The sequence below is a fragment of the Octodon degus genome, unplaced genomic scaffold (assembly GCF_000260255.1).
Source record: "Octodon degus isolate 3935 unplaced genomic scaffold, OctDeg1.0 scaffold00262, whole genome shotgun sequence".
NCBI classification, from domain to species: Eukaryota; Metazoa; Chordata; class Mammalia; order Rodentia; family Octodontidae; genus Octodon; species Octodon degus.
The window spans coordinates 2339695-2356755 of record NW_004524838.1 but is presented as its reverse complement, the minus strand read 5'-3'; the positions used below and the strand labels follow the sequence as shown (position 1 = coordinate 2356755).

The window sequence follows — 17061 nt, the reverse complement described above, 5'->3', positions numbered from 1 at the left end:
AAAAAAAAAAAAAAAAAAAAATTCCTTGGAAGAAATGAATGAATGAGCGATATATTCTAACAGAATGATTTTTCTGTATGATAAACTCTCATGAGTTCACTAATGCTTATTTTTTAGAATAGTAGAATCAAAGCTATGTTCTTATTTATGTTCTTAAAGGGAAATCTGAAAGTGAAAGATTGTGTTTTGTCATTTTAAGCATAACCATTATCAAAGGGATGAAAAGCATATATCAAGTATTGTCCTAACTATGCTTAGCATTGATCAGGGCTCTGTCAAATAATATAAACAGGATTAATTCCTTCTATTAAATAATTTAGAGGGGCCTGCCACATAGCTCAGTGGACTAAAGTGCCTGCCTAGGCAGAGCGCAGCTGCCGGGTTCAATCCCCATCATGCCGTGTCAGCCCCGCCCCTCGGACACGCTGAGACAGCGATTGAGACTGGGCATGGTGGCATGTGCCTGTAATCCCAGTGCTTGGGAGGCTGAAAACAGGAGAATCACTATAAGTGTGATCTACATAGTGAGACCCTGTAGACCCTGTACTAAATACAATAATTATAATAATGATAATAATAAGCATAATAATAATTTAGAGAAATAAGCACATATATCAAGCCCAAAAGAGAAATGAGTGTTTATAATTTGGGGGAAGTTTGTGGGAGCAAGGGGTTAAGTGGTTAAACAGCTTGACATTCTATGACTGAGGGGAAACATCCCAGTACTACAAATCAATAGCCTTCAAATATGCAAAAATGTTTCATTATTATTCATGGTTACAATAAATAATGAATACATTCCTTGTGGGGAGTTGGTACCTCTACATAGTGCTCCTTTTTAAATTCCCCCTCCCCTTGCTCCTTCCTTTTTTTGTCTTTCCCTAGATCTCATCCCCATTTGTATGAGGTCTACCTCCCTATTTCCTACCATCTGTTGTTTATTACATCTTTTAAGTTATTCTTTTTTTGGATTTCTCACATAAGAGAAACCATAAAATATTTAACATTCTGTGTCTGGTTTATTTAAATCTTGGTGGTCTGAAATCTGAGGATAATGAAATAGTCCCGGTAATTAAAAATGTGTGCTCCTAAGAGCTGAAGTTATTGTGCTTTAACTGTGGTTGCAGAAAGGTTTATATGCTTTCTAATATAGGGGGTGAACAAAATTGAATATAATTTGAATTATTCTAATAGTTGCCATATGCTACTATTCTCAGTAATCTTTTACTAGGCTTATTGAGTCTTTTTTTCCCCTGCTTTTTTACTTTTTCTTTGTGTCAAGTTTCTTACCTTGACCAGTATTCCTCATGAAAAGAGGATATTTCTTAAAAGCTTTTCTAATGTAGATATAAAAAAGTTTTATATATATCTTAGTTACTTTTCTTATTACTGAGTCAAAATACCTGACATTGAAAGTTAAAGGAGGAAGAGTTAGCACAGTTTGTAGAGGTTTCAGTTCATACTTGGCTGGCGTCAAGGAAGGGTGGCGTGACAGAGGGGCATCACAGAAGAGAACCATGGCTGGCAGGAGATAGGGAAAGCAGGCAGCAAGAGACAGGAGACAAGTGGCACTAGCAGCTTCTTTCTGTCCTTATATCGTACCTAGGCTGCTCATGCCTAGGGTGTCTAGCTCTCACACTCAGGGTGGAGCACCCTTCATCCTACTCAGACTGTGCCAAACCGGACTGGACTAATTTAGTAATCTAATCACACACCCTTGATCCCAACGTCCCACAATCTAGATCTAGCCACCTCTGAAAAGCCCCACTTATGACTGCCTGAGGCTTCGAGGGGACATCTAGACATGAGCCAAAGCAGCATTTCCAAAAATAATGGAAGTAATGGATTATCACTTGAATTATTTTAATTCAGGGTCTTCTTTCTGATAAGATAGTATGCCATTAGCTATATACTATTGGAAAAGCTGTTTGCCTCATTCTAAGTTATCTTAAGCTGTTACTTTAAAAAAAAAATACTTCTCTCTAGTTTTTTTATTTTTTTCTTTTGGTATTTATTTCATACTTTGACCTAAATGTTACTATTTATGAAGGATTATGTTTTACCTCTACAGGGTTTTGTTTTTACTTCACAGAAAACAAATTGGTCACTAAGTTATCAGAACAAACTGTAATTTGCAGAGAAAGCAGGGGAAAGTATTTTAAGTATTTTGTAGGCTAGGCATGGGTCCCACTTGTCCATAAACTTGAGCAGCCAGTGTATTAATAATGAAGTCTGCTGAATTCTCATTACAATCACAGTCATCTGTGGTGGGGATAAGGTTAGGTCTCCATCTTATATAGGTGTTTAGACATCTTACAGACTAACTAGAGAATATAAAATAGCAAAACATTCCAGAGTTTTAAGAAGCTCCTGCCCCATCTTAGTTACAAACCATCTCTCAGCATCCATTTTGTACTTTCTACAGAAAATTTCCATTTTTCCTGTTTTAACTATTAGCTTGTTGTAAAGGTTTTGAGTACCAAATCCTAAACTTTACGTAGTGAGAGTGGCAATAAAAGAGATTGTTGTTGATATGACGTGCTTTCTTTAGCGTGGGTTTTTCCGTTTCGATAAAGGCTTTGTGCATTTGGAATATTTCATTACTTATTCATGCAAGTCAAATAATCATAAAGTTAGAACTTATTTTTGTATTTTCTTGGGATTGTTACTTGATGGCAGCCACTGTAACTAATATAGATAGTTCGTGACTTGTTATAGAGTGTATGGAAAGGGAAAATTTTCTAAATTTGTACTATATATAAATAGTTGGTTGTTATATCATTTAAAGTAGCCACCTTAACAGTAAGGTTAAAAAATTTATATATATATATATATATATATATATATATGTGTGTGTGTGTGTGTGTGTGTGTGTGTGTATAATATTAGTAGTTCCAGAAACCTAAGGAATAGTTAATAAACTATATCTTGAGACTATTAAAGGATACATAACATTTAGGGAAAAAAAGTGAAATTAAAATAATTTTATTTAAAACATTTTATTACTGAGAATCTTTTAATTTTAGAAAGGAAGGACTGGCAAGATAGCTCAGTGAACTACACCTGCTCAGGCAAGCACAGGGACCAGGGTTCAATCCCTGGCACCACAGGCTACGCCAGCCCTTCTCCTGGGTGCACTGAGCAGGCCACAGAGACTGGGCATGGTGGTGCACGCCTGTAATCCCAGCACTAGGGAGGCTGAAAACAGGAGGATCACTATAAGTCCAAGCTGTGTAGTAAGACCCTTATGTAATACATTTTAAAAAAAATTTAGAAAAAAGTTACAGCTTTATATAATGTCACTTGCCTTTCTACCTACCAACTTGTAGATTGAGGGAGGAAGAGCTCAAGTTTGACCCAGCCTGGGTAGTTAAACAAGACCCTGCCTGAAAATACCAAAAGGGGCCGAGATTAAAGTTTAGTACTACCTGGGCTCACTAACACATGACTGACTGACTTTGATATTTATCTTTTAAGATTCTGATAAGTAAATAAATGGCATGTGTCCTTTAAAATTCTGAAGAGATAGTTTTTTATTACCTGGAACTACTAGAGGGTAGTTGTGTGTGGTGTGTGGTGTGTGTGTGTATGTGTGTGTGTATGTGTGTACTTTAAATGATATAATAGCCAACTATTTATATACACTACTATTACTTACCGTTAAGGTCAGTACTTTAAGTGATATAATAGCCAACTATTTATGTATAGTACAGATTTTTTTAAAATTGTTTTCTTACCATACACTATAAACAAGTCAGTGTGAAAAAGGTTAGAGCTGAACTATCTATATTTAGTCACAGTGGCCGCTCTCAAGTGTCATTTCCAAAATACAAAAAATGTTCTCACTTAATTATGAAGAAATAATTATGATTATTTGGTATACTTTAATAAGGTGAACTCAAACAATCATTTCACATTTTTAAATGAAAGCAATATTTTAATGGGATGGAAAATCACCAGCTTATCTTAGAAACATTATAAATTTGTCTAAATACTTTTCAAAGCTCTGACGTGGAACCTGGATCCTGTTGGGCAGGCTGTTTTGTGGTGTATTAATTCGCATTCCACCTGTCAGTGTATCTATAGGTAAAGACATGAAACCACACCCAGTGTTCTGACCTTTTCCTCAGGGGACTCTGACTAGAATCCTTTGGCTCAACAGGCCAGGCTATTTGAATAGCTCTCAGTTCAGAGGCTTTTCCTTTTCAGTGGGCTGAAGCTGCTAGAACAAAGGAAATCGTGGGGCAACTTTTCTGAAGACTGCTGCTATGGAGATTTAACACCTGACCCTCCCTGCCAGAATCTGCTTGGAAAGCTTACTTATTACCACAGCGTATTTGATACATACAAGTGGTTTTACTGCTCAGCTAGATATTTATATTTTTGTTCCTCAAGGATTTCACTCTTCTACTTAAAACAATGAATTCTTTGTTGTTTGCTTCCTTTTATTTTTGTTGCTTTTTGTTTTTGTTTTATTTGGATAAAGACTGATAGTTTTTTTAGATTTATAAGATTTTTTCTGGACTTTTTCACCCCTTTTATTTTCAGCTATGTGAGTTAATATTATGTTTGTTTGTATAAAAAATTTTTTATACAAATATGAAGTATATTGTAAACTGAAAAGAACTTCTTAATGTAGTGGGAAACTGGTTAAGCAAATAAGGAAACCTGGCAGCTTCATCTTCTAGAATGGATTCTTACAAGACCTATTTGGCAACTGTCAAACTCAGTGGCTCTTGGTTGGAAGAACAAGATGAAGACATTTATGAGGTTGAATCTCGAGTACCTTTGCCATATCCTTTTCCTCTATGTGAACATTTGGATGAAAATAACTCAGTAATTATTAATACTTCTATTTTTCATTTTATTCATAAAAGAAATGGGCACATATTAAAGCTGATTTCTAAAATTTCACTGCCTACCCCACCTTATTCAGTAAGTATAAAAATTATTTTTAGATTAAGTATAAGAAATGAAATTTTAAGTTGTCTTTAGTGAGGTTAAATGGAATAGGGTTTTGTTTTATTATTGTTTGGTGTGTTCCTACACACTCATCCTGGATGTATTCAAGTGCTAAAATTGATTGTAGTTCATTTAGGAGCCCCAGTTTGGCTGGTTTTTAAGTCAAGAAATCAAAGAAATGCTGCATTTCTCTAATACCAGGCCAGCTGTTTAAAAGATTCGACTTGTCCTTGAGATTCTTGCTTTTGTATGACACCAATTCTAAATACAAAGTGATACTTGAGAGACTAGGCATTGTGTGGAACCTAAAGCAGCCAAGTGAATTGTCTTTGAGCCAGTCAGAGCATGTTATATTGGCTGTACTTTAGCCAAGAAAAAAGGAAATCTGTCTGAAAGTTTTCTTAGCACCCCAAGGAACCTATATTTAAGTTGTGTACTAATACTGTAGAGAAAAGCTGCTTTTTTTCCTTCTAATTTGAAATGTTTTTATAAAAGCTGTGAAAGGTGAGTGTTTAACATAAAGATGCCTGCATATTCAGTTTTGTAGGTTCATTTGATATTTCTGTTTGTGAATGATTCACAAGTTACTCAGCACTTTTTATGATTTTCACTATACCTACTAGCTAATATTTAACAAGCCAGATAGTTTTCAGAATAGTTTTGTTACTTCTCCTACAATTTTCATTTTAAAGTGACAAGGTACTCACTAAAGCTCTACCAGTACTTTAAATGTTTCCTCAGTAATTTTTTTAAATGAATGAATTTGAATTTATGTATTTCATGCTTTTGTAAATATTACCCTGACTGAATAGGAGAGATGGGGGGAAGGGCCCTTCAAGTATTTACATTACAATTTGAAAGGGGACTCAGCCAAGTAAAGTGTGGATTCCATCTGCTATCATAAATAAAACTTATTAGTGCACTGAATTTACTGCTTCAGTTTTTTGCTTTGTTTTATAAAAATCAAATTTATTATAGTTTTGTGGTAAATTTTTAATTGTATTGTAAAGTCTTGTTTTAGATTTTGTGAAGTAGAACACAAAATTTGTAGCTTTGAATTCTTAGGTTTCATGTATTCACTATTTAACCATTGTATAAAAGAATATGTGTATGTAAGTGGAAGTTGATTTAAATATAGTGCATTTAAATATAATGTTTTTTAAACATTTAAATATGAGCAGTTGATATAACATTTAAATCTCCTATGCTAAATGTTATCCTGTATATCTAAAATGTACCAAAAATTTTTAAAAAGATAAACCACCCAAAAAACATAGATATGTGTGATATATAAAGTTGTGACTAAGTTCATGAAAGTAGTAATGTACATGTTATTCCATACTTCATGGTGATGTTTCTTTTATAGTAAAAACTAATTGTATTAATTATCTAAATTTAAAGGGAAAACTTTTGCCACTTGAAAATAAAACTTTATTCTTTTGTAGGTAACAACATGTTTTCATTGATATTTTAAGAAATAATTTATAATTTAAAACTTAGGCTTAATTCTCTTTTATGAGTCATATACTTGTCCTTGTGTATTTTAAAATAAATTCCAAAAGATAGTAAAGCATCCTATTGAAACAAAAATAATTGCACGTTAGCTATTTTAGTAATAGATGTAGTCACCATAAAAAGCTTTAGTAACTCTAAAATCTGTTTGTTATGATGAATGCTGCTTAGATATGAAGAGCAGAAGTACTTAAAGAATAAAACATACTTAACTATTATAAAAAAATTGTAATACATTACTGATGTCTGACTAGAAGCCACTACATTTAATCATATTTTTACGTTAAAACAGGCAATAATATCTTTGTAATGCACACAGTGCTTTACATATAAATTTTAAAATTTTTGAGATTTGTTCATACATACAGTTATTTCTTTTTAAAATATTTGGACTAAGAACTAGACATATTTGAGGTCAATTTTTTCCCAAGTACTTATAGTAAAAGCAGATAAGCAGGTGGTTATATTCAGCAACCTAGATAACTAAGACAGAAACAATGCTTTTCTGTAATTTCATACAATTGATTCAGTTAACAGTGATCCACTTATCTCCTAATTGAAACCATTGGCTTTTAGTCTGTACTGCCATCTTAAAAACTTTTAAGAATATAGTGCTATTTGCATCAATGACAGCATAGTATGGTGGTTCTATTTTTAATGCTTATGATTTATAAAATTTTGAAAATAAACTGAATATAGAATCTTTAGACTTTCTTGCAAGGGAACAGACAAATCAAGCACATGGATTATAAATATAATTTCATTTTTTGTGCCACTATGATTTTAACTGGTACCATTGCATTAATCATCTATTAATAGTCCATCACAAAGTACAGCAAATACTGTACGAGTCATAATGTTTAAATGTTAAATATAAATATTTTCTCATAGATCACATATTACATAAAACATCAGAAACTATGAAGCTCCCAGGGTTCGTCATGACATACTTCCCTTTATGTCGTGGAGTACATATCCATTGAGTTAGTAGTTTATTTCCCAAAGAAGCATGCTCTTTGGACCCATAAAACAAGAGTACCTCCATCAGAAGTGTCACACAGCTGATCTATACATTTATTGTGACTTACCTTCCTGCTAATATTAACAAGCATGAGAACTATTTAAGTGACTACATTTTAATTTTTTCACTTTTAATCTTTTTAAGCGTTAATTAAAAGTGACACTGATATTACCAACACTTTATCATCCTTCATGTGTTCTTTTCCTCCTGGTTTAGCTCGAACATGCGAAAGTCACACAGACAGAGTTGATGCGTGAATCATTTAGACAGAAACAAGAAGCAACAGAATCGCTTAAGTGCCAAGAAGAACTGCGAGAGCGCCTTCATGAGGAGTCCAGGGCCAGAGAACAGCTGGCTGTGGAGCTCAGTAAGGCAGAGGGTAAGCACCTTATCTCTGGCAACTGAGACTGGAGAAATTTCAGTCTTAAAAGACAGAATTGAATATATGGCCAGATTTAAAAACACTCGTAGTTAAAGCAGCCACTGAAAAGTGGATGTATTTGTCTTCAGATTTCCTCCAAGCAGTTTTTAAAACTAAACATGCACACACACATGTGCACATCATACTAAAGAAAGAATTTTGAAAATTACAGAAAATATTTAAAATTTTAGAAAAGACAGGAATGGATGGAGTGAGTTGTTACCATAATCCACCTGTTGTTTGGGAACCGTTAAACAGTGGCTGGAGGTTTTAACCTCTAACACTTCAGGCTTTTTCTGTTTTTTCAGGTTTTTGAAGGTACCTTCTAGAATTAAAGTATCATCCTTCTCTAAGGTACTTAAAATGTGATTTCAATTCAGAAGTATCTGATTTAGATTAAGCTTTCCAAGAACTTATCTCTTTGTGTTTCATAGTGAGTTATACATGCATAATATGGTATCTTTGTATAGCGAAGTACAGTAGTAGTTTAGAGAAATTTCATATATATTCACAGTGGTAAACAAGAAACAGTACTAAACATATCATATTAAAGGTTAATAGTTGCAGCAAATTAAAACTTTAATAGGTTAGAATGACTTGAAGTTTTGTTAATAGTACATCTTTTATTTATATAAAAAAAATGAGTAGTAATTTCATTCCTTGACAATTGTATTTTACAGGTGTCATTGATGGTTATGCAGATGAAAAAACTCTTTTTGAAAGGCAAATTCAGGAAAAAACTGATATAATAGATCGCCTTGAACAGGAGTTGTTATGTGCAGGTAATAGATTACAGGAATTGGAAGCAGACCAACAGCAGATCCAAGAAGAAAGAGAATTGCTGTCCAGACAAAAGGAGGCTATGAAATCAGAGGCAGGCCCAGTTGAACAGCGTATGTATTTTTAGACTTTGTGTAAGACAGTCCTGTTTTATTTATGTCATTTAAACATTTTCTCCCTCTTTCAGAACCATTTTTGTGTATTTTACATAAGAACTTAAAAAGTAAGTAAAAAGTTTCATTAGTAATGTGGAATCAAGATCTCTAGAGGTTTTGTTTTCCTTTTTTTTTACTTTTGGCAGATATTAGCTGATTGGGGAAACAAAGATACTTCTTTATCCTTAAATCTCTGCTGTGGGATAAAGTTACAGATAGTGAGACAGAAGATATTGCAAATTGTGTGACATTTAGTTCTTTTAATAGCAGAAAGCCAGCAAAAAATACATTGTTGAATTGAGTAAAAACAGTGATCTGGTACCGATAGTAAGCCAGTAAGGGGGCCTTGGGCCTCCAAGCAGAATAGTTTGAAAAGGTCAGAAGCAGGCAGACATCTAGTCTAATATAAGAATACATTCAAATAATATTTAAATTTTCAAGTAAACTAATTTTTCCTCAACTGAGAAATTAACATCTTGAAGTAAAGCTTGTTCAGTGATACCAGTCTTTGAAACAGTGGAACTTTAATCCTATTTATCATATCTTCTCACTTATACATTTAGCAGGAATTATAAATGTTTCTTAATTTCATTTACAGCATATATTTGTTAAATATGCTGAAGTTTTTCTGGTGTTCAAATTGCTTAACATAGATTTAGGGTTGGAATTTTTAATATGGAATTAATACATGTCATAAAAATAAAACATTCAAGAAATACATAATATGTATTAATAATACATATTACTGGGGCTGGCCAAATAGCTCGGCGGATTAAAGTACCTGCTTAGGCAGACATAGCAGCTGAGGTTTGATACCTGGAGTGCTGTGCTGGCCCCGCCCCTGGGGCGCACTGAGAAGGTAATTGAGACTGGGTGTGGTGGCACATGCCTATAATCCCAGCTCTTGGGAGGCTGAACACAGGCGGATCAGTAGGAGTCCAATCTACGTAGTGAGACCCTGTAGACCCTGTCCTAAATACAAATAAATAAGTAAATAAAAACATAAAAAGTAATACATATTAACTAATACTGATAAACAGTGACTTCAACTTTTGCTTCTAAAAGTTGAAGCATAAAGGACTTTAGCATAAAGAACTGCCTAAGAAATGACATAATTATATTTTTATTGTGTCTTTTTCTATTCTCATAGGACTAGTAGATGCTGCAGTCGATGCAGCACCTGGAGCAGGTGTGTGTGTGTGTGTGTGTGTGTGCGCACGTGTACAGTTGCATGGACTGTTTTGGGTGGTAGATTTACAATTCAAATTTTGGGTGACTTTTGGATTTTCAACTAACATGTCTCTAATTTTGAAGTTTTGCTGTTGTGTTTTATACTTACAGTTTTTCTCTAACAAAAAAACAACTTATTTTATAATAAAATACACTTTTATTTGAAATTGAGTTTCATTATAACTCTCATTTCATTGTATCTAGTTGTGTACAGAGCTTAATAGATTTTTTTAAAACAATATTTTCTAATTTTTTTTAATGTATTTAGTACAGGGTCCACAGGGTCTTAATACATAGATAAGACCCATAGTGATCCTACTGTTTTCTAATAAATTTTAAGAAACTTGTTTTGTTTTTCTTTTCCCCCGGAACCGGGCATTGAACTCAGGCCCTTGCCAGGGAAGTGCTTATTCTACTAAGCCATCTCCCCAGCCCCAAGAAACGATTTTTTTAACTTTGTTTTTTAAGTGTGATTAAATTCATCTGTAGCTTTTCAAAAATGTTGCTTCAAAATCAGGAAGATAGTGGTAGGGTAAGAGTCAATGAAATTTAATAGCAGGCTTCCCAGTTGATTTACTTTTAATATTCAGTTGCACTATTGTTTTTAAAAGATTTCTAATCCTAAGTACAGTGTAAACACATCAGTTAATATAGTATAATGCTTTTTGCAACGGGTTTGCCGCGAGAGCACAGGTGTAGTGAAAGCCACCACTAAATCCAAGCCAACATCGGAAAGGAAAAAACTCACATTAATATCGTCGTCATCGGACACGTGGACTCCAGCAAGTCCACCACCACCGGCCATCTGATCTACAAATGCGGTGGCATTGACAAAAGAACCATTGAAAAATTTGAGAAGGAGGCTTCTGAGATGGGGAAGGGTTCCTTGAAGTATGTCTTGGTGCTGGACAAGCTGAAAGCCGAGCGTGAGCATGGTATCACCATTGACATCTCCCTGGGGAAATTTGAGACCAGCAAGTATTATGTGACCATCATTGATGCCCCTGGACACAGAGACCTCATCAAAAACATGATTACAGGCCCATCGCAGGCTGACTGTGCTGTCTTGATTGTTGCTGCTGGCGTTGGTGAATTTGAAGCTGGTATCTCCAAGAACGGCCAGACCCATGAGCATGTCCTTCTGGCTTACACAGTGGGTGTGAAACAACTAATTGTTGTAGTTAACAAAATGCATTCCACAGAGCCAACCTATAACCAGAAGACGTATGGGGAAATTGTTAAGGAAGTCAGCAGCTACATTAAGAAAATTGGCTACAACCCTGACACCATAGCTTTTGTGCCAGTTTCTAGTTGGAATGGTGACAACATGCTGGAGCCAAGTGCTAACATGCCTTGGTTCAAAGGATGGAAGGTCACTCTTAAAGATGGCAATGCCACTTGCCCCATTGACAAGCCTTTGCGGCTGCCCCTCCAAAATGTCTACAAAATCAGTGATATTGGCACTGTCCCTTGGGGTGAGTGGGGAATGGTGTTCTCTCAAAACCTGGCATGGTGGTCACCTTTGCTCCAGTAAATGTCACAACTAAAGTCAAGTCTGTTGAAATGCACCATGAAGCTTTAAGTGAAGCTCTTCTTGGGGACAGTGTGGGTTTCAACGTCAAGAACGTGTCTGTCGAAGATGTAAAGCATAGCAATGTAGCCGGTGACAGCAAAAATGACCCACCAATGGAAGCAGCAAGTTTCACTGCTCAGGTGATTATCCTGAACTATCCCAGCCAGATCAGTGCTGGCTATGCCCATATGCTGGATTGTCATACACCTCACTTTGCTTGCAAGTTTGCTGAGCTGAAGGAAAAGATTGATCGCCAGTCTGGTAAGAAGCTGGAAGATAGGCCCAAGTTTTTGCAATCTGATGATGCTGTCATTGTTGACATGGTTCCAAGGAAGCCCATGTGTGTCAAGAGCTTCTCTGACTACCCACCTCTGGGTCGTTTTGCTGTTTGTGATATGAGACATACAGTTGCTGTGGGTGTCATCAAAGCTGTGGACAAGAAGGCTGCTGGAGCTGGCAAGGTCACCAGGTCTGCCCAGAAAGCTCAGAAGGCTAAATGAATATTATCCCTACCACCCCAGTCTTAATCAGTGGTGGAAGCCAGTCTCAACTGTTTCTCCCAATTGGCCATTTAAGTTTAATAATGAAAAACTGGTTAATGATAACAGTGCATCATAAAACCTTCAGAAGAAAAGGAGAATGCTTTGTGGACCTTTTTTGTGTGTGTTTGTGGCAGTTTTTAAGTTACTAGTTTTTAAAATCAGTACTTTAATGGAAACAACTTGACCAAAAATCTGTCACAGAATTTTGAGACCCATTAAAACAAAGTTTAATGAGGGAAATAGATAGATAGATAGATAGATAGATAGATAGATAGATAGATAGATAGATAGATAGATAGATTCTAGAGCTATGTTATTTCCATTTTCTTCAAAAAGATCATTTTATTTTGGCTATTTCTACTTTATTAATAATAACTATCATTTACATAGTTTATCATATCCCACCACTATTCTTTATATAATTCATTTGACTCCAAAATTCTTCTAAGAGATTGGTAGCAGTACTATCCCATTTTTTGTCTGTGAAGATTAAAGAACGTCTTATTAATGTTACATAGGAAAAAAGGCTCAGAGCTAGTATTTGAATCCATAATAGTCTACTCCTAAGCCCAACCACTCTTCTCCTTACACATGTCAGTTTTCCTTCAATGCACATACATGTGAGCGTGCAAAAGTGTCTCAGAAGTATAGATCTGATAAAGAGTAAGTCTAACAGGAAATTCTGTTTTAGTATAGTATTTGATAGTGTGTACTGTACATGCATATAAAGTGACTTAATGGGGTTAGAGTGGACTAATTTTGCCTGAGAAAAACAAAATGGTAAGGTTCTTTTTCTGTGATTGAATTTAATTGGACTTTTCTCCTAATAATGAAAGTAGATTTTTTTTTGTCAGTTACTATGTTGTTGTCACATAAATGTTATATTTTTATGACAGAACGTGCTTTTTTCTTAATTCTCTGTCAGTTAATACTTATGTAGAAGTGAGATTATCTTGATACTTGCATAATACTTTTTAATGTGTATTTAAAATAAATCCCAATCTTTATTTTATGAAGATAAAATTTAAACATAGTTATGGGTGACTTTATTATTATAACATTAATTGTGATTTACCTTGGTATGTTTTTACATTTATGAACAGAGTTACTACAGGAGACCGAAAAACTAATGAAGGAAAAGCTAGAAGTACAGTGTCAAGCAGAAAAAGTACGTGATGATCTTCAAAAGCAAGTGAAAGCTCTAGAAATAGATGTTGAGGAACAAGTCAGTAGGTTTATAGAGCTGGAACAAGAGAAAAATGCTGAACTGATGGATTTAAGACAGCAAAACCAAGCACTGGAAAAGCAGTTAGAAAAAATGAGAAAATTTTTAGATGTAAGTATTCTCAATCTGAATATTGATTTTTCTCAAAGAAGTACTCCTTCTATCGAAGGCTTTGAATTTTAAATTATGAGGACCCTTGAGTAATGTTACTTGCATTCTACAATGATTACTTTTCTCATTAAAAATTCCAATAATGTTTATTGTACTGTAATCAGAATTAAAAATAGTACAACTAGGGGTGTAGCTCCATGGTAAAGTATATGCACAGGGTTGTGGATTCAATCTGGCACATTCAACAACAAAAGGAAGTAGGACAGGAAGCTTAAAATAAGCCCTATTGCTTTTTCCAAATTCAAAGTTAAGCATGTCTTAGTCTTTCTTTAACCAATACCAAAGCAAATGAGGATTCTGAGAGTGGACTGGCTCCCACTGGCTCCCACTGGCTCCCACTGCTTCTTCCTCCTCCAGAAGAATACACATAGCTAACAATAGTGGGTACTAGGAAATGAGACTGGAACAGTCAGAGTGATGCCAGTTAGGGCTTTCTCCAAAGCGATGATAAATTTCCAGTCTCACACAATTTGTTGTCTTTAGAATCTCATATAAGTCTGATGTTCTCTCCACACATCAGAGAGTCACATTCTTAGACATTTTCTAATGTTAGGTATGTAATTTAGATTAGGATTAAAGAAACTGGCTTATGAGACAGTTTTTATACTTAGTTTAATGGCTGAATTAGCTGTGGGCTTTTTCCTTTGTGCAAGAAGGTGAATTTATTTCAAGAATTGTTTTCCTTCTGATTTAATATTAAATTTTGAAAATATAGTCCTAATCGTTTTTAAGTACTTAAATTTTTATTGAAGAGCCCTTATAAAATACATAACATATCCAAAAAGAAATTTATTTTTTTTTCAAACTTTGTGACTTAGGGTATTCTGTCATCAGTTTTATCAGTTCTTCATCTTCAAACAAAACTAATCTTTAACAAAAAGGAAATGAGGTAAAGGATTTAATAAATATTTTTCTTCAGTTACTATCATTCTTATTATTAAACTTCAGGAGCAAGCCATTGATAGAGAACATGAGAGAGATGTGTTCCAACAGGAAATACAGAAATTGGAGCAGCAGCTTAAGGTGGTACCTCGGTTTCAGCCTGTCAGTGAACATCAAACTAGGGAGGTAAGAACTTCATTGATGTTGCCTACCTTCCATTACTTTCTGTCCTGTGTACAAAATAAGATTTGCTTCATGAGAAACATTAAAGTGAATTCTTTTTATAGTATATAAGTCTCCAAAGTCCATGCAATCAAATACTGCTCAAGTGTGAGATCAGCATGAGCCAGGCCCTAAATTAGATCCTTAGCTCTGCAAGTAAAAGAAATTGTTTGAATTGAAATTTGCAATTATTTTTCATCTGCATACCTCTTGTAATGTTAGAAGTTAAATAAACTTAGCTACTCATTTCTTTACTCCATTCCCAACAAAACTAGTGGAAGGAATTACCCATATTCACTCTTTACTACATTTCCCATTCTGTTCTTAGTCTACCCAGTAAAGTTTCTAACTGCTCTATCTTGGAGTTTCATGCCCTCTACTCCCATTTGAACCGTTTTTGTGACAGTTACCCAGAGCTTTGTGACTTGCGTAATCACCTCTCTGTCTTCAGCCTACTCACCCATTGAGAGGCATTCATTATGATATTTTTGTGAAAACGCTTACTTCCTTTGGCTTCTGTGACATACCTGCTCCACTGACTTTCTCTAGCCTTTTTGTCCCTCTCCTGCCCATGATAAATGATGGGGTACTCCATGAATTAGTCCTAAGCCCCTTTTTCCTCCAAACATACATTCACTGTTTGGGCAGTCCTATAAAAATGACTCCATAGCTGTTCCTTTGTTCCTGATATCTCTGTTCAGCTCTATACTTGAATATTCAACTGCCTACTTTCCATCTATATGTCTGAAGACTAATGTCCAAAAGTGAGCTATTGGTTCCTGATGAGCCTTCAGTAAGGAAGATAAGAATAAAGCATGTTTCTTCCTCATTTCAAAGTCTATACCTTCTATTCTTTGCTAAGAGAATTCTTCCTTGGCCTGACTTCTCAGCTTCCTCATTACCTGTTGCTAGTAGGATTTCTACCGCATCTTTGTATTCTTTCCACCTTCTTTGTCATCACTGTTTGCCTGATACCTATGGTAGCTTCCAAAACTGTCTCTGTGCTGCTACTTTTTCAACTGTTCTGTCCATTTTCCTCATATGGAAACATAGTCAGAGTGGACAATTTGGCTTAGTTGGGTGACTGATCTGTCAAGGCCAGATACCCCATGTCAAAGGTTTCCTTTAAAGTCATGTGCAAAGTACTCAGTAGTCCTCAACATACAACTTCATAGCAGTCTTAAAATATGCAACAGGGGCTGGTGAGATGGCTCAGGGGTCTAAAGCACCTACTTGGAACAAGCTTAGCAACGCACAGGGACCGCAGTTCGATCCCCAGCACCACATGCCAGCCAGCCATGCCCCCTGGTGGACTGAGCTGGCTGCCAGTGCGCGCGCGCGCGCACACACACACATAAATAAATAAAATTTTAAAAAAAATATGCAACAGAAGAATTTAAGGTTCCCACAACAAGCATAGTTATTACCAATAATGGAAAAGGAATAGATCCTGCTCAGACTGCTGAGACTGAGTCCACATTTAAAATTTTAAACTGTTTTATTAACATAATTGACACTGATATATTGATATTCCAGTCAGCAGGCAAATGTTTTTCTAAAGCACAGATCAGAACTACAAATTATCCCTACAGGTTATGTTGGAAGTTGCTAGTATCTGCTACTAAGAACATACAACTAGCTTTCAGCATGAAAATTGCTATTTTTATTAGGTTATAAAGGTGAAATCAGGCTTTTAACATACTGTGGAAACACCAAGAGTCAGCGAAACATACATGTTGACTCTTCTGTCCTTTCTTGCTCACATGCCTCACATGAGGAGACAGTAGCTATGAACAGATGGAGCCCCCACCACGATGCTCACAGTTGTTGACTATTAACTCACAACACAAGGAGTAAGTCTACTTGTGGCAAATGAATTATGCAGGTGTATTTTCTTATGTGGAAAATAATTCTGATAATTTTTTCTCAGTACATTTAGAAAGATAAACTTTCCTAAGTGTTGTATAATTGCCTTTGACTTAAAAATGTAGAAGGATTGATTAAGGATCACAGCATCTTGTAAATTCAAATAGTTTGTTTCTTAAATGTGTATTTTTGATAAATATAACAAACATACCAATGAATGCTTACCTTTATCATTTTATCAGTGAACACTTACTTACTTTTTGTTTTAAGTTTTCAAACTTAATGTGTTATATGAATTTTAATTCTGTATCAAAGAACCAAAATTTTATTTTTTTTTTTCAAACCAAACTGGTAGGACAGTTTCAATAATTAACACATTGTATACATTCTTCCTAGTGGTTAATTGCTATACAAGATGCAGACATGATATCCTACTTACAAACACCATTAGAACAAATCCCTCTATTCATTAAGAGAATGTAATTGTATATCGATCCTA

General features: G+C 35.0%; 1 protein-coding gene across 7 annotated transcripts in view; it reads left to right on the top strand.

Moving 5' to 3' along the window:
* The window catches only part of Akap9 (A-kinase anchoring protein 9), a 207436-nt gene that overhangs the window by 137140 nt on the left and 53235 nt on the right, over positions 1-17061 (top strand). For 5 of the 7 annotated variants that reach the window (XM_023706537.1, XM_023706538.1, XM_023706540.1 and 2 more), the window contains 5 exons: positions 7712-7874; positions 8597-8809; positions 10002-10040; positions 13300-13532; positions 14541-14660. In XM_023706537.1, coding sequence (XP_023562305.1) covers positions 7712-7874; positions 8597-8809; positions 10002-10040; positions 13300-13532; positions 14541-14660 — 768 coding nt within the window. The remainder of the gene's footprint in view (positions 1-7711; positions 7875-8596; positions 8810-10001; positions 10041-13299; positions 13533-14540; positions 14661-17061) is intronic. The other 2 variants (XM_023706541.1, XM_023706536.1) reach the window with 1 other exon arrangement.